This window comes from Rousettus aegyptiacus, unplaced genomic scaffold (assembly GCF_014176215.1).
Source record: "Rousettus aegyptiacus isolate mRouAeg1 unplaced genomic scaffold, mRouAeg1.p scaffold_m13_p_5, whole genome shotgun sequence".
NCBI lineage: Eukaryota > Metazoa > Chordata > Mammalia > Chiroptera > Pteropodidae > Rousettus > Rousettus aegyptiacus.
In genome coordinates this window covers 34,894,476-34,913,272 of record NW_023416308.1, presented here as the reverse complement: position 1 = coordinate 34,913,272, position 18,797 = coordinate 34,894,476, and the positions used below count along the sequence as shown (strand labels likewise).

Sequence of the window (18,797 nt, the reverse complement as noted above, 5' to 3'; positions counted from 1 at the left end):
CTGAGGCATCCCTAGATTTCACTGTAAGGAATGGTGGAGGCTGGGGTAGGGAGGGTGGGAGAGGAGGTAACCTTGCTGCTGCCCTGCCTATGCATCACCTTTGGTCTCTGAAAACAATGGAAGATTCCTAGAGTGGAGGTCTCTAATCTTAAAGGAAGAAGACATGAAATGAAAGAAGGAGAGAACTCAGGGCCAGAACCCAGGGACAAAGGAGCAAGCTGTCAGTAGGCAGAACATCTAAGGAGAGGGAAGCAGGTTCCATGGGAAGTTGTCTGGTGCAAAGTTTCACTATAAAGACTCTCTTCCCCACGAACCCTTCTTTGAAACCCTCCGACCTCCCAGGGGTCTCAGTTCTCTGAGTTCTTGGATTTACTTTCTCAACTCCACTGAGCACTTGGTCCTCTGCTGCCAGATACAGCTGCTTCACATTTCAGTCTTCCATGAGTCTCCCTAATTAGTCCTTCCACTTCCTTCCACTTGTTGCTTAGACCTGTAGCACTTATTTCATTTCCCTTATAGTCTAGCCGGTTGTTTATATGTCTGCTTTTCCCACTCACCAGTAAGCCGCTTAAGAGTGAGGACCATGTCTTACTCATCTCTCTTCCCTCATATTCATCCAAGGTACTTTAATATGCTGAAGTAGACTCCTTGAGGCAAACAACTGCATTTATATCTCTTTGTGCCCCCACAGTACTTAAGAGTTTTCCATTCACATAGCAGAGATTAGCAAATTCTTTGTCATTTTTTAGAAGTCTAACATAAAATATTCTAATATACATGTAAACACTAACATTTTTAAAATTGTTTCCTTCTTTTGAAAACTCATTCATGTTATCCCAGTGGAATGGGAGATCTGTGGCTTGGTTTCAGCTAACAGCTTTTGATAAACTGATAGGAGAGAAGTAGGAAGGGAAAAAAAAAAGACTAACTTAGCTGTCTGGAAAGAGCCACAGATCTGGTCCTCAAGTGTCATAGCCCCCAGGCTATCCAAAGCTGTCTCATGGACTTTTTAGGCACTGTGAAACACTTTTGGGACAGGTTTTGTCAGGTAATCACACTTAATAGTGGATTGGCCTTGCTCACTGGGAAACACTCAGAGCTTCCTAGGAGGAGAAGCACATCTCAGATATTGCTCAGCCCAAGAAATCAGCCAAAGCTATCAACAACTCACCTGATTTGTGAGTCCTAGAACCAGCTTCAGCTTTCAGGCAAATTCTTTGAACTCTTAACAGGAAAGGTACAAAATTGCAAGGGTGGCCAAGTCATGTGTTTGTTTCTCCTGATCAATATGATAATCAACTGGGCATTTACCATCTTGGGAACAAAAATATTCAGATCATATGACAATATCCAAGTAACTATGTTCTGATGGTAACATGTATACTGGATGATGAATCCCTAGTCTTTGAACAAGTCCCCATACCCTCTTCCAGTAGAGGTTGCAAGAGGCAGGGGGAGGGATAATGATCTCTGCAGAAGAAAGAGACAAAAAAAGTTCTCAGTGCACCACTGAGGAGGAAGATTTACTAGGATTGGCCTCCTAATAAAAAGAGAAATAGATACAGATTGTTCCTCAGACATCTAGGGAGTCTTAGCCTGCTCCTCCTGATCAACAGGATAACTGAATGCTGCCTCCTCTGGGGCTCCCATAAGCTCCTCCTTTCCACCTGCTCCTGGCAGCTCACTTTCTCTGTTTGGAAGGCCTTTTCACTCTTGTCACTTACTGAAGTCTATCTAGATGCTACTCTTCCTCAAGGTCCTGTCACTTCCCTTGGTCACAACTAATTGCTCTTTCCATATGCTCCTATTGCCCTGTACCTCTTTCAGACACAGACTCATTCTGTTTGGTGATGTTTTGTATACAGATATCTGTGTGTCCTTAGTCCCTTGGGGATACCCTTTGGAAGAGAAACACTTGCCTCTAGGGAGTTTCCAGACTAAAAGGCACTGATGCACACATATGTGCAGCACACACAGAAAAACAATACCAGTGGGATAAGTTCTGAAACTTTGGTGAAATACTATCAAGTAAATTATTTCATTGTTAATTAGAGCTGCCTTCAAGAGAAGGGACATTTCACACCTGGTTTTGATAGACCAGTGAGGTTATCTTTGGCCTGAAAAGAGTTAACACTTACTCCTAGAGCATGTCATATTCAAAGGAGTGGACAAAATGTCAGGATACTTGAGTTGTCTTCCCAACTTCCTGGTGGTGATTTCATCTCTGAGGAATCGAAATAATTTGCCACCTAGGAGCCTGTGGGTGAATGAAAGAGAATGAAGATTCCGGTGAACTGTTTCTTTGCAAGGAAACAGGTGCTAAGCAAAGGCACGGTAACCTGGAGAAAGAAACCGGGCTGGGAGTTCCTCAACCTCACAGGAAGGCACGTGTGGGTCTGATTCCCCTGCTTCTTTACGCTTTACAACGCCTCAGCATCACTGACTCCGTTTGGGAGCTTACCACAAAGCTGTGATCCAGGGCCAGAAAAGTCAAGTACCGGGTTAAATCCAAGGCCTGAGGGCGCTCCCATCCCCTTCAGCGGTCAAGTGCTCCGCGGGGTTGCCCGGCAACTAACTGCTACTGCGGGGCAGATGGGTGAGTGGGATGATTAAGGAAAAGTACCAGGGTCAAGGATAAGAAAAACATGCAGTGGGAGGGAATTTTTGTCTGCGCTTTATAATTTACATCGTCTTCCAAACTGTGGTTGCGTTTCCAGGAACTGTGTTGTATTTATCCTGGCTTCCGACTACATTGGGAACATTTTCTACACGCAGCGGGCGCTGCTCTACATATCGTCCCTCTTGCCCTCCCTCTTGCTTCCCTTAGCCGTCTTCCTTGATTTCAGAGGCAACTCAGAATAAACTCAGGGTACTGGCCCTTTAAACGCTGGAGGCCGACAGAGCTAAAACTGACGTGGAACCAAGAGTAAGTGGCGTCAGACCCATGGTAGAAGGAGGCGTTCATCTTGGAACCGGGCAAAGAGTTTTTCCTCTTTGGGTTGTACACGTGTAATATGATGATAGGAAAGTATCCGCTTTTGTCTTTAATTGCTTTCCAATATCCTCGGAATGGCTCAACTCTCGAACGACGGACATAGTTTTAAATAACACTTTTGTCCGCACGCTTTTGCCCATATTAAAAATGGCTGCCGCCGCCTTCCGCAACGATAGTTGCTTTGCGAACAAGATTTGTGCGGAAACAGTGGGTAGGAAAGTGCAGTGGGGCTGAGCAGAGGTTGCTTCATATAGGGTCACAGGAGTTCCGAAGGTGGCTCAAGTTTGAGTTGTTGGGGTTTGCTCTGATTAGTGTGGGGACACCCAGTCTGTGGGGAGCGGCCAGTCGTTACTGCAGGGGCTTCAGAGTTTATGCCCTGCTTGAGCGTTCGCTGAGGAGGAGGCAGAGCGGGCCCCCTGGCTTGTCACCATGTGGGCCTTCCCGGAGTTGACGATGCCGCTGCTGGTGAATTTGATGGGCTCGCTGCTGGGATTTGTGGCCACACTCACCCTCATCCCCGCCTTCCGTGGACACTTCATTGCCGCGCGCCTCTGTGGCCAAGACCTCAACAAATCCGGACGGCAGCAGATGTGAGCGGTGGCACACGGTTCCCGGGCAGGGGACAAGGGCTGAGGCAGGGCTGGGTACGGCAGGGGCTGGGACTGGGATGCTTGACTGCGCGCACAGATGCAGCGCCAACCCAGCAGACAGACCCTTGGGAGGTGAAGGGCCAAATTGGGGAAGGGATAGGTGGGGGGAGAGAGAGAACTTTGGCGTGTATCAGGGACTCCAGCAGTGGTGCCCTCCCTCCACCCCAAATTAGATTACTATACTATAATGCTTGCACTAGTGAGTGACCACGCCCCCTTTCCTCTTTCCCTTTCACCCCGCTTGCTGCTGGGCCACAGCCCAGAGTCGCAGGGAGTGATCAGCGGTGCTGTTTTCCTTATCATCCTCTTCTGCTTCATCCCTTTCCCTTTCCTGAACTGCTTTGTGGAGGAGCAGTGTAAAGCCTTCCCCCACCATGAAGTAAGTAGCTACCTGAGAGAGTTGGGGTCTTTTGGGTTTGGGGGGAGGGACTAAGAATAGGAGAAAGACAGGAATTCCTGGAAGGAGTGATTTTGAGTCCTGACTTACCCGATCCTCCCCCAGTTTGTGGCCCTGATAGGTGCTCTCCTTGCCATCTGCTGCATGATTTTCTTGGGCTTTGCGGATGATGTACTTAATCTACGATGGCGCCATAAGCTGCTGCTTCCCACAGCTGCCTCACTACCTCTCCTCATGGTCTATTTCACCAACTTTGGCAACACGACCATTGTGGTACCCAAGCCTTTCCGACCAATTCTTGGCCTGCATTTGGACTTGGGTGAGTAGCCCTGCTACTACTGCCCCTATGTTCTCTACTTCAGGGCACCCTTACCGCCTGAGATATCCAGCAGAGAGCATCCTTCCTGGTGCTCCATATTCTCCGAGTGTCTCTGTTTTGACCTTGTGTCTTCTCAGATCCTTTCTGTGGGCCCTTCATCCGTATCCTCTATCATCACTACTCTTCTTGGAAGAATATCTTTAAATCCTCATTCTGTAGGTGGCATTACTTCTTTTCTTACTGTCTCCTCCTCTCAGGGATCCTGTACTATGTCTACATGGGGCTGCTGGCGGTGTTCTGTACCAATGCTATCAATATCCTAGCAGGAATTAATGGCCTTGAGGCTGGCCAATCACTAGTCATTTCTGCTTCCATCATCATCTTCAACCTGGTGGAGCTGGAAGGTATGTGGGATTGAGGGTAGGTTGAGAAAGAAGTCTGAGTGTTAAGGGAGTTGCTTGATATCTGGCTTTAGGGAATTAGGGGGCGAAAAGCAATATGTTAATTATAGAAGATAGAGAAGGTATTATTTTGCAGATAACAACTAAGATTTATTAAACGTCATTTATAGCTAGATCAGCTCTAATAGGTAGATCATGGTGTTCTCCTATTGAACATAAACAGTTTCACAGAATCCCTAAATCACTCTCTGACATTGATAAAGACAAAAACCAGACCCCTCTATAATGATATCTGAGCACAGACAAAACTACAACACTGTGTACCCCACAAAAATGACCAAGATCCCCCTCTTCTGGTTAACACGAGTGATTGCTGCTTCCTTCTAACAACTCCGTTCCTCCCACTTCATAGACAAAAATTAAGATGCTGAGTCATAGAATTATTCCTGTTGATAGTCCAGGGCAAAACTCTGCCTTGCATCATCCCCAGAATTATTTAAGACAAATCTTATAACAAGTCCTCCTAACACCCCCTTACTGAGGCGTCCCAAGGTTCCCCATGGTATGTGGTTTCCAAAGTCTTCCTTGTTACAAGTTAGTAAATCCAGCTTTCATTACAAGTGTGTTCTGGTGGTCTTTGGTTGATGGACATCAATAAGTGTTTATTAAAGCTAAGCACTTTTCAAACATTTTCATTTAAACTTTGTAACGGTTCTATATGTCAGGTGTTATCAACTGTATTTTACAGGTGAGGAAACTCAGGCTTAGAGAAGTAGTGTATCGTGATCAAGGTTACATAGGAACTAAAGCTTGTATTCAAACCTACATCTGATCAGTCTAAACCATTTGAAGACAATAACTAGTTTAGGAAGCATTTGTGAAAGAGGTGGAATGTTGACAGTTGCTTGGGTGACATGAAAGGGGTAGTGAGTTCCTGAACGATTTGGGAGAGGTAGACAGTACAACTTGGGATATAACTTAGAGGCAAACAAAGATAGGACCAGGGTATGCAGAGGAAGTGGCTTTTCAATTTTTCCTTCTTTCTTTTCTCCCTGCTTCCAAAGGTGATTGTCGGGATGACCATGTCTTTTCCCTCTACTTCATGATACCCTTTTTTTTCACCACCTTGGGATTGCTCTACCATAACTGGTAAGTAGGCCTGTGGATAGGAGGACAGCTATTTGAACATGTGGCAAGTATGATCCTGATCATGACCCAACTCCTGATGGAGAGGCTAACCTAAACGTGTGCATACTCATGTTGAGTGTTTTCTGAGTCTTTGGTTAGTAGTATTCTTAAATTGCTCTCTACCCATCAGTGGTTGGTGACAAGTACTATGGAGCCTCAGGAATAGATGAATTCAAGACCTTGGGTTCTGAAGAACTGCTGGGAGAACTGGAGGGAGTCTCCTCTGAGCCAGAACTAGGGTCAGGGGTAATCCAGTGCCCAGGGTCTGTTATATGAGAGAAAGGATTGGTAATGCTTCTTGCCACTGGCTCAGATTTTCTCCCCCATGCAGGTATCCATCACGGGTGTTTGTGGGAGATACCTTCTGTTACTTTGCTGGCATGACCTTTGCCGTAGTGGGCATCTTGGGACATTTCAGCAAGACCATGCTACTCTTCTTCATGCCCCAGGTGTTCAACTTCGTCTACTCACTGCCTCAGCTCCTGCACATCATTCCCTGCCCTCGTCACCGTGTGCCCAGGTAGCTGCTTTGGGATTTAAAAGGGAAATTAAAGCTTTTTCATTTGGGATTCATAAAGCCAGCCTTACACATTTGCTGTGCAAAGGGAGTGGACCCAAAGAAGGACAGTTTCCCTGTGGTAAACCCTTTATAAATTACAGAGCACATTTACTTACATAATTTCATTTAATGTTCATAGCAACTCTGATCACACAGTAGTAAGCAGCAGAGCCAGATATAGATCTCAAGTTGTTGGACTCCACATTTGGTGCTCTTCCTATTAAATAACTACACTGAGGAGAGTTCTTTAAGTAGTAGCCCAGTCACATAATGCTCTCTTTCCCCTGCAGACTCAATACCAACACAGGCAAACTGGAGATGAGCTATTCTAAGTTCAAGACCAAGAGCCTGTCTTTCTTGGGCACCTTTATTCTAAAGGTAACAGGGGAACAAGGAGGTAAGGCTCTAGGCCACCATCCTGAATTCGGGGAATGGGGAACCTAGGCCTACATCAGATTCAAGGGGATTCTGAAAGTGTTAAGCAGATTCCTGTTCCTGATAGGTAGTAATTGAACTTCTCTCCACTTCCGGCCCTTCCAGGTAGCAGAGAGCTTCCAACTAGTGACAGTGCACCAGAGTGAGAATGAGGATGGTGCCTTCACCGAATGTAACAACATGACCCTCATTAACTTACTACTTAAAGTGTTTGGGCCCATGCACGAGAGAAACCTCACACTGCTCCTGCTGCTGCTACAGGTGCGGTTGGGGATGGGTTTATTACTCTTTGTTTCTCTTTCTCCATGGTTTTTACCCTAGTCTTTTTTTTTTTTCTTTTTTTTTTTTTTTTTTTTTTGGCAGATCTTGGGCAGTGCTGTCACCTTCTCCATTCGATACCAGCTAGTCCGACTCTTCTATGATGTCTGAGTTCCCAGATCATTGCCCTTTTCTTCGTAGTCTCCGGGGTTTCTGACTCAGGACGACCTCATTCTAGACTAAGACTGCCTCTCAGCCCAGGCCTTTCTCACCCTCCATTCTCCATAGAATTTCCATTCCCCTGTGATTATTGACATACTGGGCCTTTCTTGCCCTCAAATGACTGTTGATTGGACTTTGCCTATGATTTTCTTCAACTTGCCACTCTCCCTGTCCATCCTGTCTTTGCAGCCTAAGGTGGGATACTGGATCTGTTATGCAGTTTTCCACAACTCTGACTTTCAAGGACTAGGTTGGGCCTGGTGATAGGGACACAGGTTCAGAGATGACTTGAATTTGACTATAAATTAAGTATTCTAATTAGTAAAAGCAGATGGCGTGTGTGTGTGCGGTGTGTGTGTGGGGGGGGGGGGCTGCCGCAGGTGCTCCCAGTGGTGACAATAAAGTTGTTTTTTTCTTGTTTCTGTAGGTATGTTTCCTATATGGGCATTTTAGGGTAGATTGGGAGGGTTAGTAGAGGCACCTCTTTCAAGAAGATGCCTCTCTCTGACCCATCCTTTTCCTTTTAGAACATCAAGCCCCTTCTAGCAAGAAGTGAGCAGGAAGAACAGACCAGACAGAACATGTTGAAAAAATATTGAAATCCTGATATTTCAGGTGGCATGGAGGGCCATAAGATTGGAGTATGGAATCAAAATTTCAGGGGGTCTCATTTCTTCCCTTTTATCGGACAGGAGTAACCAGACCTGGAAGGGGAGTCAGAGGTAGTTGTAGTGTTGACCCTCTTTAAAACTCTCAGGCCCCCACGGATTTCCCAGAAGCTCTTGAGGTGACTTCTTTTACTACCCTGTTTTCCGGTTTAGGTCGCCGGCTGTAGGGTTTAAATCTCGCGCGCTTCACGTGGATTGGCTACCTGAGGGAAGGGTTGGCTGTCTGCATGCCACCACTCCTCCTCGCCATTTTCCCCGGGCAAAAGGTTTTCAAATTCAGCCAATCGGCGGGCGCGCTCCTCCAGCCGAGGCGCGTCACCAAAGGGTTAACTGTAACCAACCAGAGGCGGTGTTAGAGAAAAGAGCCAATCAAGAAGGCGCGGAGGTGTGCCCTGGGGGCTTATAAGGGCGACCTCTGGGCGCGCGCGGCACTGTTGGACTGCAGCGAGCTGCTGTGTTTTGTGTTCTTTAAGTGCTCCTCGCGGTTTTTCTACCTCGCGCAGCATGTCAGGCCGCGGCAAGACTGGCGGCAAGGCCCGCGCCAAGGCCAAGTCGCGATCGTCACGCGCCGGCCTCCAGTTCCCAGTAGGCCGCGTACACCGGCTGCTGCGGAAGGGCCACTACGCCGAGCGGGTGGGCGCCGGCGCGCCGGTTTATCTGGCGGCGGTGCTCGAGTACCTGACCGCAGAGATCCTGGAGCTGGCGGGCAACGCGGCCCGCGACAACAAGAAGACGCGCATCATCCCCCGCCACCTGCAACTGGCCATCCGCAACGACGAGGAGCTCAACAAGCTGCTGGGCGGCGTGACGATCGCCCAGGGAGGCGTCCTGCCTAACATCCAGGCCGTGCTGCTGCCCAAGAAAACCAGCGCCACCGTGGGGCCGAAGGCGCCGGCGGGCGGCAAGAAGGCCACCCAGGCCTCTCAGGAGTACTGAGGGGTGCCCATACTGCTCCCGGCCGCCGAGTCCTCCCCGTGCCACCACAAAGGCCCTTTTAAGGGCCACCACAGCCCTCACGGAAAGAGCTGAGCTGCGGCGGTCGGCCGCCCCCTCCCCTCAGCCCGCCGGCACTGGCCGCCCCTCCCCCGCGCGGGCTCGCGGGTTCCGGCTCCCGACCTCCGTCAGTGAGCGGCGGATGGACACCGCTCGGCCTGGTCCCAGTAGTCTTCGGCGCTGTGACTCAGCCGCCCTGCCCTCCGAGTGGCTGACGGGCTGTGGTCAGGCAGCTTCTGGAAGGCTGGACCTGCCGCTCTGACGCAGGGCTGAGGTGAGCGGCCGCGGCCTGGAAGGTGAGTCGCCGGCGGAGCCCCTCAGCGCGACCCGCGCGTCTGCTGCTTCTCCAGCTCGGTGCTTAGGCCGCGACCTCAGACATGGCTGTCGACTTCCAGGTTTTGGTGGGGGAGACATTAATCCTTAAACTCGTTCGGGTGCCCCCTTTGCTGCCAGACGCCAGGCCTTTCCCATCTGCTCCTTCCATCTTCATTGTGGGCCTGTGCGGCGCGGCCAGGACAGACGCTGTAACGTGCACACCTTTCCCCGCAGATGCGCTCCTCCCGGGGAGATGCTGGGGCGGGAGAGGGGGCGTCAAGGCCTCCTGCGGGGGTTCGGACGGGCAGTGCGGACCGCAGGGCTTGTGCGTGCCCCTGCAGCTGACGCGCAGCGGGGCCTCACCAATCCACCCATTCATTGCCCCTCCAGCCAGCCCAGCACCTCTATAGATACCAGCACAATCCGGCAGCCCCCGTCTGGACCTAGCCTCCGCTGGCTTCTGAACTGAACTGGAATTTAGCAGCTAACCCATCTAAGACTAGTACCTTAGGTATTGGGTAGTTTCAGATGGACTAATTTTGTTTATTAAAGGGTTGTTTTTTAAAAATGAGTCGCTGTTTTCATTTTGCCGAAAATGTGGGATAGATGACTTTGTCAACTCCTGAGGTAGTGGGGGTTAGGGGGACTATGATTAAAGCCTCTGTGGTTAACTGGAGAGGGGCAAGCTATAGGATTTTAAGGTTATGGCTCACTCGGTGTTTCCTGGGAAACAAATTGCTGTTAGAAGTCAAATGAGAACTACTAAACCAGAAAACAGGAGTGTTCCGGAAGAACTTTGGACAGAGGTCCCAGCCGCCAAAGTAAGGAGTAAAGTGTTTCATATTCTCATCTTTGCTGCAACCCTACCAAAAAATAAACAAACAAAAAAAAACTTAAGAGCTGGTTTATTAGTAGAGTTGGTTACATTCAAAGGAGGCTTAGACTCTCTTAAGATGAAGCCTCCACCTACTGAGAAGGAAAGGCAGTCCCTGGAAGTCTCTGACTGCAGTTCAGTCTTCTGGGGTAAATTACTTCCCCATTAGCAGTGAGAATGGGGCAATAAGAGTTGAGATGTAGGCACTGGACAGCAGCAACCCTGTGCCTCATAGACCAGTTAGTGGGCATCATTAAGCTGCCGTGCAACGTCCAGGATGTTCTTGGCTCCTTTGTTCAGCAACAAGTTGGCCAGGCTGATGCCCAGGTTCTCAGCAGCCAGCTGGGCTACTCGTGGAATGTTCTGAGCAGTGATGCCCACCAGCTGTGGATCATCTTCAGGGCCATCTTCATGCTGGGTAAGAATGTAAGATTTGGTAAGCACAAAATGGGAAGGTAAGGCAGACTTGTTTCTTATCCTCTCCCTCACCCTCCAGCCTTGGCACCTGGGCAGGGACACCAATTGAAGCCTGCATGGTCTCTTGCATGCTGTCTGAGCCATCCAGACTCCAGACTCCTCCAGTCAGGTACAGCTGGGAAAGAAAACAGTTGCCTCAGCATATTCTGAGTGGGAACTGCTCAGAAACCTGGGCTCTTTTTGCTGGCAACTGGGGATGCCCTCCCACCCATCTTCCCTGCTTACTTGCCCATCCTTCATAGCTGTATGCACTGCTACTGGCACACTGCAGCCTCCTTCCTGCAATGAAAAGTTCTCCCTGTGAGGGCCAGAGACCCTTGTGACCAGAGCCCTCAGAAATCCAGAGGGTCGTGAGAACATAACTAAAAAGGAGGCTAGAGACCCAGACCTGGGTCCTTTCTATATACAACTCTAAAAAATGATTTGCCACTAAATACAGAGCATTAATGTGAGAAATCTCCCCACCTTCCTTCCCAACTCCCCACCCTTCCACAGTTGGAACATGACCTACCAGGTGCCTCAGGAAGGCCCGTTCAGCAATGCAGCAGAGCAGAGTCTCAGGATCATGCAATATACCCACCAGATCCAAGATGTCCTGGTCCTTGGCTCGGACTTCCACACCCAGGGCCCCCTAATGAAAAACAGCCTAAGACATCAGGTCTAAATTTTCTCTGACCAATGGAACTAAGGATGAGAACCAGTCCACCCTCACCTGCTCCCCAAGGCCTTTTGGTACAAAAGCTTCCCAAGGCCTGCCCCTCACTAGGAACATTTATGCTCGGGTAAGCAGATGCAGAAAGTATGACTAGCTTCTTGATTGAGAACAAAGGGGCATATCAATATGGCTTCCCTGGTCAAGCATACCTGACCTACAGCATACATGCATTCCTCAGGGTGCAGGATCTGTGGGGGCAGAAGAGGCAGAAGGGTGGAGATGGGGATACCTAAAAGCACGCAGCAGTGAAATGGGGCTTCCTTATCATATAGAAAGCCTGCACAGAGAGAGTCTGGCCTCTGATCCCCAATCTTCCTAGCCTGGGACTTGTTTCCAGCTTGTAGAGTTGGAGGCAAGGTGTTCGACAAGAGCATATAGCAGGAAGGAGATAAAAATCCATTGGGGAGGGAATAGGAGCAGACCTTACCTGCCCCACCCGGTTCTGCCAGCCCATGCGTTTTAGGCCAGCTGCAGCCAAGATGATGGCACTGAACTCCTGCTGCTCGTCCAGCTTCCGAAGCCTTGTATTGAGGTTTCCCCGCTGTGAAGAGATGCTAAGGACCATGAGCATTGTTCCTTCTGCCTGACACATTCTCCTAGCTGGATAACTTCTCATCTTTCAGTTCTCAGCTTAACAGCTACCACCACATACTTACTACATGCCAGATACTATTCTAAAGTGTTTTACATATGTTAACTCATTTAATTTTCACAGAAACTGAGGTACGTTTTATTATCGCCACTTTACAGATGAGGAAAATGATGCAGAGAGGTTAAAAAACTTGCCCAAGATTACAAGAGCTCTAAGAAGCTTTCCTTGGCCCCCAATTCTGTGTTTAAATGTTCCAGTTAGAAGCTTCCAGAGAATTCCCTACTTTGCTCATTGAAGCACTTAACACATACTATTTTCATTTTACAAAATATACTACATATTCATTGTAAAAAGTCAAAACAATATAGAATAAAAAATAAAAATGGAAGCACTCTCCAACCTCCCCTTCATCCCCCTGAAGTAATCAATGGTGAATATCACTTTGTATTATCAATGCCTTTTTGTCTCCCAAAATGTAAACTCTGTGTAAGCAGGAACAATGTTGATCTTGCTCACAATGATCCCCAGTGACAGGCACTTAACCTAGAGCTGAGAAAACATGAAGGAATATGAATGGATGAATAAGTAGATGACTGGGAGGACAGACATCCCTCTTACTGCCCCCATGGACCACTGCCTCGAGAAGCCCCTTCCACTCTCAGGACCCCCAGGGCCCCCTGGACCTCATCTTCCTTCTGGGCTCCTGCCCCCTCCCTCCTCTAAAGGATACAATACTCTTGAACTCCAGATGTGGGAATTTCCTCTGCAGCTGGGCTGCTCTCCGCAGGGAGCTGGTTCCCACCACACTGCTCAGAGAGAGGGTTTAAAATGAGATTTAACACTAGGCAGGCATCATTCCTTTCTTCCTCCTCCTTCCAACCCTCCATCTTCTGTGCACATACCATCCAGATGCATATCCAGACCCTACTCACCTCTTCTCTGGCAAGGTTTCTAGGGTCTTTCCAACAAATCTGGGGTGAAAGACAACAGCATCACAGGGGTTCTCTCGTCTGCGGGTGGAGGGAAAGTAAGAGAATGAGGGAGAGATCTCAGTTCGGGTCACTTACAGTCTCTTGACAGCCAACTAACTGGCATTTTCTGAGTTTTCTGCCATGCTTGATACTCCTCAGGGCAGAGGAGACAGCCCTAGAGGCAGAGGGCCAAGTCTCAAAGGGAAAAGCCAAGGTTACTATGCTGCCTACCCACCCCTTGGCCCTGACTCACAGGACACTTACTTGCAGATGGCTCCAATGGTGAAGCCCGGAGGAAGCACAGTGGGCAGGTCCTTCAGGGAGTGAACAACCAGATCTACTCTAGAGATTGGGATGGGGGTAAGGAGAGGGGGTTTGGGCAGATGGCCCCTGCCCCTTTTCCACCTATCCTTGCCTCTACCAAAGTGGCAGAGTTTGGAACAGTTTAGGAAGTAGGTCTCTCTGAGGGACCTCAGAACCCTGAGACCTGCTCCCTTTCTCCCCAACCTCCTACCCCTTCTCCCAGTCAATCTTGCACTATAGGCAGCCAGATGGCTCAGAACTAGGTCACTCTTTTTCTGATGCCTGAAAAACACACATATGACTCCCTCTCTAGCCTGTACAAGGGTTTAAGACCGGCAGCCTAGCTGATATCGAGGTCTGATGTACACTGGGGTCCTAGCAAGAGGCTGGGAGGCCCACCCTTTCCTGTCTTTCGCTTACTCATTCTTCTCCAGTGCATATTCTAGCTCCTTGGTAAACAAGCTCTTTTCTCCAATCTGCCAGGCAAAAAAGAACCTCAGAATGAATCTTTTGGGGTAGGAAAGAGGAGGGGGCCAATGACTGGGGGGAGGAAGGGGAATATTGTTACCTTAGAGAGTGCAGTATCAAGAATCTTGTCTCCTGTGGTGGACATAGCAACTGAGGAGACAGTCAATCAGTCAGGTGCTCATTAAAAAGAATTTATTGATCCCTTACTGAACCCAACACTGTGCTAAGATTCAAAGTAGACAGGGGCACATAAGCTCCAGTCCCTACCTTTTGGGAATGTATGATCTAGCAGGAAGCCCAGACACCCTCATAAAAAAACCAGAACAAATGTTAATGCCAGTCTAGCCCAGGTAGTCAGAGCTGGAGGAATGCAGAGGTGGAAAGGGCCCTCCGAACTGGAAACAGCCAAGAACTCTCAGAGGTGATGGGACCAGGTTTTGGTCCTAGGCAAAGCCAGAAAAGTTGTGTACTCCCCTCCGGGGGGTAAGAGCTTCCCCTTAGCTTCCATTCCTGTCCAGAATACTCACTGATATCAAACTGCAGTCCTGGGTATAATGCTTTCAGCGTTGCTACCACACTGTCCGTCTGTATGCGAGCCAGCTGAGGGCAGAAATTCAGATTAGTCCTGTCCTTTCTTGGCCACTGCCTTGAGCTCAGGCTCTCATAAGGTCAGGGCAATTCTGAAGGTATTAGGATTTAGAGAGGAGGTTGAACACTCACCTAGGAAGGAGAGAGGGGTCTGGCCTAGAAGTCCTTTGCACCCCAATGACTTTTCCCTGGCCTAGGAACTATCTCTCTACAGAATGCAATCTGCTACTGCATGAATTTAATACCCAGCTGCCCCATTTCCTCCATCTCCAAGCTGCTGAGAACTAACCTTCTGAGCCCCCTAACTTGTAATACTGTGAGTACAGAACTCTTCCGACAAACCTCCTCCTTCCAGTACCTGCACTCACCTGGCTCTTGCGGGTACCCACACGAATCACTCTCATCTTTGGGATGTTTTCTTCCTGCAAAAAGATGTCCCCAGGTCACAGTCCCCTCTGTTCCTTGTGTTCCTCAACACCTTTTTCAAGAACCAGAATCACAGTTGAGCCCCGTGTAGGGAAATATTCCAAGACTGATCCCTTTACTTTCCTCAGTACCTTCTGCCCTCCTCACAGATCCAGAGAAGCAGAGCCCAAAGGGAAGCAATAATAGGACCTGCTGTTGCTGTTGCTGCAATAACCAGGACACTGAGTCCTGAAGCCCATCCTAGCCAAGGCAGTGGGAGAACAGCATATAGCCAGGTGGGTAAAGAGATAAGGCCCATCAGACTAGCCACAGAAAGGGTGGGGCCTGCAGCAGGCAGGGGCAAGGCAACTGGGGCCACACAGGGGAACTTACGCTGAGTCACTGAGGACAAGTTCAGCATCCACAACACAACAGGCACTGAAGAAAGCTTCAGTGCCACCTAGATGCTAAGAGAAGCGAACAGCTACCACACTATGAATCCCCTAATCTGGCTGGAATGATACATAAAGGACTGGGGTCAACAGATCTTATGGATAGTCCTGCTCAGCCTCTTGGCTGTGAACCTGAGCACAGCATCCCATCAGTACATACTTATTCGTCTATAAAATGAAGAAGTTTAAATTGAAGTATCTTCTGCCTTTGATGTTCTATAAGACTAAAAGGCTGAGCTGCCTAATGTCCATTCACTTAAGAGTTCTGCCTCTGGTTTCACCAATGAGAAAATATTGGGATGTCACAGATCAAGCCAAGATCTCAAAGGGACCAAGCCAAGAACTTTGAGGACTCTTCCTCCTGCCAGGGTAACTTGGACAAAGGTGTTCAATGCCAAACAGGTAGAACCAGGGTCTTCAGTTTGGGGTCCTATTTCTTTCTAGATCTGACAGTAGTCACTGTAGATACTGTTGACTTTCCCTGGGATCTTTATCCCATGGAGCTCTTTTGCAGGCAGGCATCTGAGGAGGAGGTGACAGTGGGTTGCGTTTGGTTTATTTCATTGCTATCACTTTCCTAGTAAACAAACCCTGGGGAACCCTGAGCAAATTAGGCTAGGCTTACAATGCTAAATATGGCCACCAAAATTCTGGGCTAAAGGGAGCACACAGAAAGGAATCTAAGGTCCCAGAAACTGCTAGGTTCAAACAATCCCTTAATTACATTGATTCTGCACAGCATATTCAAGTCAAATTGTTCCATCAAAAAATTATTTATTGAGCATGTATATGCTAGAGTTATTGCTTTTAATCTTCATAACCACCTAGTAGGTAGACAGAGCAGGCATCTCTGGGACCACGTTCTAGAAGCAAAGGCTGGCTATGAGGGGTGATACAGTTAATAATGAGCAGAGAGCTGGAGCTAGAATCCAGATCTTCCTACTGCTAGTCTAGTATTCAGGAATGTCTACAACGGCAAAGAATCTCTCTTCTCACCAGCAGGCTGGACAAGGGGAGATAAGCAGCTGCCACATCTCTTTATCTCAGGCTGGCAATGGCATCCACTGGCTCTGTAATTTGCTACTGCACAAGCCCAGAGCCTGGGTGGCAGGCTAGGAATAGGAAGACTCAAGGGTGGTCCCACTCCCACAGTAGTAACCCAGTGTTGTGCTTCAGCTGGGGACGGGATTTCGAGAGTAGGCTGGGGCTGGGTGACCGCCAAAATGGAAAAAGGGGAGAAAGAGCCCTTCTAAGATGTTTGCGTATAGTTCAGAGACTTGGCAAGCTCTTCTCTCTGGATCCGAAGTGGAACACCTTCCCAAGGTGGCCGAATCCTGCCTCGTGGGAAGAGATCCCGGGGAACAGCACCCCGACTTCTGTAGACAACTTTCCCAGGCTGGGTCACTAAATCTAGAGCTGTAGATGCCAGCTTTGGCGGTATCCCACCCAGATTCCCGCAAGGGTGGGGGCTCCGTTCAAGACAATCCCTCCTTTATTAATCCTGTCCTCACCCATGAGAGGTGATGTACCCCTCTCTTCCTAAGAGCAACCCTGCTACTGGCCCTTTAAAAACTGTTCGTACATAAATAAATAAACAAATCAATAAACAAACAAGCAAGTAAGTAAGTAAGTAAGTAAATAAATAAATAAATAAATAAATAAATAAATAAATAGACAGACAGACAGTCGTTCTGACCAATAGACAACAGAAGGCGGTAACCTGGGGCCAATCGTTGCACCGCTATCCCGGAAAAACGAAACTGCGAGGGTCACCGGCGCAGGACTCACCGCCGCTGCAGTCGTGTTGTCGTTACTAGACATGGCTGTTTGGCAATCCAGGAATGGGAAGGGGGGCGGCTGTCGCCAAGGCCCCAGTATCTGGGGAAGCCGGGGGCACAAGCTGGCGGGCACCAGGGCCACGCGACATTGAGCTCCTGCAGCGGCTTCAGACTCCCGACTCGATGATGGGCCCTATGTCACTTCCGGCGCGCGCCCCGAGAGGGGAGGTGCCTCTCTCCTCGCAGGAATTAGATCACGACAGGGATGTAGCTCTTGGATTACCGCTCCCACTCCGTCAGGCTATTGCCGGACATGGCAATGCTTGTCCTAGTGTTTCTAGTTTGAGACCCAGACTTATTACCTACTCATCTCTACTTTTACCTACACCTAGTTCTGAGCCAGGAATACTGATCATATCAGTGGCTAGAACATAGTCCCCAAATTAACCTGCAAAGTAAACTTTGCAGTCCCCTATACAAAGAACTGGACACTCATTGGTTCCTTAGGCCTTCATAACAGCCATAGAAGAAAGGTGTCATAATTCCTAATGTACAGATAGATAAACTGAGGTCCTGAGAAGGTAAGAGTTGTTCTAAGTCAAGGATTATTCATTCATTCATTCATTCATTCAGGTCAGCTGATCCAAAAGAGATGGTCATTAAGCTAAAGTTAGCCCCAAGAAGAAAAAACACATTAACCCTAAAATGTTGCATTGAAAGTAAATGATCCTTAAGCAACTTACCATGCCCTCTAGGCTGGATTCAACATCTACAAATAAGGAGTGCTCCTGGAAGCTAGTCATCCAGAATTCTACATCTTTATCTCCTTAGCTGCGGCACAAGCTATTAGCGTAGTTTATGTGGCGGCTTCCCTTGATGTTCAAATTTAGCTCTGCTATGAACCTGAAGTAGGCAATATTTCTATTTTTAAAATGTGTTAACTGATTCAGAGATTAAAGGTCATGCCTAGAAACATAACTATGAGTAGGGGTGCCAAACACAAGGAAAAAGTGCTTTACCCACTTAACACTACTAATAACCATGTATTGAGCACCTGTGGGCTAATCACTATACAAAGAAATGGACATCCATTGGTTCCTTAGGCCTTCATAATAGCCATAAAAGAAAGGTGTCATAATTCCTAATATACAGATAAACAGGTCCTGAGAAGGTAAGAGTTGTTCTAAGTCAAGGATTCAAATTCAAGTCAGCTGATCCAAGGTTTGCACTCTTAGCCACTACCAAACTAGTGTACTTTGCCTCTTCTAAATATTACCTAAACCACAATGTCCAAGTTGCTTTCTTCAATTAACCCCATAGGAGCAATTTCTGACAGGCGATATAACCCAAACTACATGCAGCCACCAGCACCTTGAAAGAGGGAAAAAATGTTTCAATAAATGCCCTTTTATCCCACTTATCATTTGGTACTGAATACAGCAAGACACCAGCGTACCCATTACGAAGGCAGAGTTAAGCCCAAAGCTCCCCATCAGAATCTGCCTCCTACATGAATACTTTGTACAAATGAGAGCCACAGATGATACCAGCCAGACTAAAGAGCAGGAACTGTATGGGGGCCTCAGTCCAGGCTGCTCTTGGAGCTCAGGCATTAGGTCTTTTAAGGTTCTTCAGTAAGGGAACTCATACTAGATGCCACAGGCTCTACCCACTACTGGAATGAAGTCAGATCAACACGACTTTTAAGAAGCTTTGTAAGGAGGTTACATGGAGCTCTAGGAGAGCAGAGGAAGAGAAATACATTTTTTTACAG

At 48.2% G+C, this 18,797-nt stretch overlaps 3 protein-coding genes and 1 long non-coding RNA gene across 9 annotated transcripts; 2 read left to right on the top strand and 2 right to left on the bottom strand.

The window, feature by feature from the left end:
- Positions 1-1,535: 1,535 nt before the first annotated feature.
- LOC118602819 lies at positions 1,536-2,535 on the bottom strand. The gene is made up of 2 exons (XR_004950836.1): positions 2,462-2,535; positions 1,536-2,257 (listed from the first exon to the last, which is right to left on the bottom strand). It is a non-coding gene; the product is annotated as an uncharacterized LOC118602819 (long non-coding RNA).
- Positions 2,256-7,844, top strand: DPAGT1 (dolichyl-phosphate N-acetylglucosaminephosphotransferase 1). Its single transcript, XM_036220657.1, has 10 exons — positions 2,256-2,596; positions 2,718-3,585; positions 3,904-4,024; positions 4,148-4,361; positions 4,619-4,765; positions 5,827-5,911; positions 6,282-6,470; positions 6,800-6,887; positions 7,050-7,205; positions 7,308-7,844. The coding sequence occupies exons 2-10, from the start codon at positions 3,425-3,427 to the stop codon at positions 7,371-7,373; spliced, it is 1,227 nt and encodes a 408-aa protein (XP_036076550.1). The 5' UTR covers positions 2,256-2,596; positions 2,718-3,424; the 3' UTR covers positions 7,374-7,844.
- A 137-nt stretch (positions 7,845-7,981) lies between these two features.
- LOC107507926 (histone H2AX) lies at positions 7,982-9,971 on the top strand. Its single transcript, XM_016139351.2, has one exon. The coding sequence runs from the start codon at positions 8,597-8,599 to the stop codon at positions 9,026-9,028; it is 432 nt and encodes a 143-aa protein (XP_015994837.1). The 5' UTR covers positions 7,982-8,596; the 3' UTR covers positions 9,029-9,971.
- A 317-nt stretch (positions 9,972-10,288) lies between these two features.
- On the bottom strand, positions 10,289-17,728 carry HMBS (hydroxymethylbilane synthase). Of its 6 annotated transcripts, none has more exons than XM_016139350.2 (14): positions 16,966-17,724; positions 14,757-14,810; positions 14,328-14,400; positions 13,901-13,950; positions 13,753-13,808; positions 13,294-13,371; positions 12,991-13,068; positions 12,789-12,864; positions 11,894-12,007; positions 11,616-11,654; positions 11,263-11,382; positions 10,977-11,030; positions 10,780-10,866; positions 10,289-10,688 (listed from the first exon to the last, which is right to left on the bottom strand). In XM_016139350.2, the coding sequence occupies exons 2-14, from the start codon at positions 14,790-14,792 to the stop codon at positions 10,515-10,517; spliced, it is 1,035 nt and encodes a 344-aa protein (XP_015994836.1). In that variant the 5' UTR covers positions 14,793-14,810; positions 16,966-17,724; the 3' UTR covers positions 10,289-10,514. The 6 variants fall into 6 exon arrangements, with proteins under 6 accessions (XP_015994836.1, XP_036076552.1, XP_015994833.1 ...); XM_036220659.1 differs by having other exon boundaries at positions 14,757-14,866; positions 17,034-17,724; XM_016139347.2 differs by having other exon boundaries at positions 17,034-17,724.
- Positions 17,729-18,797: the final 1,069 nt, after the last annotated feature.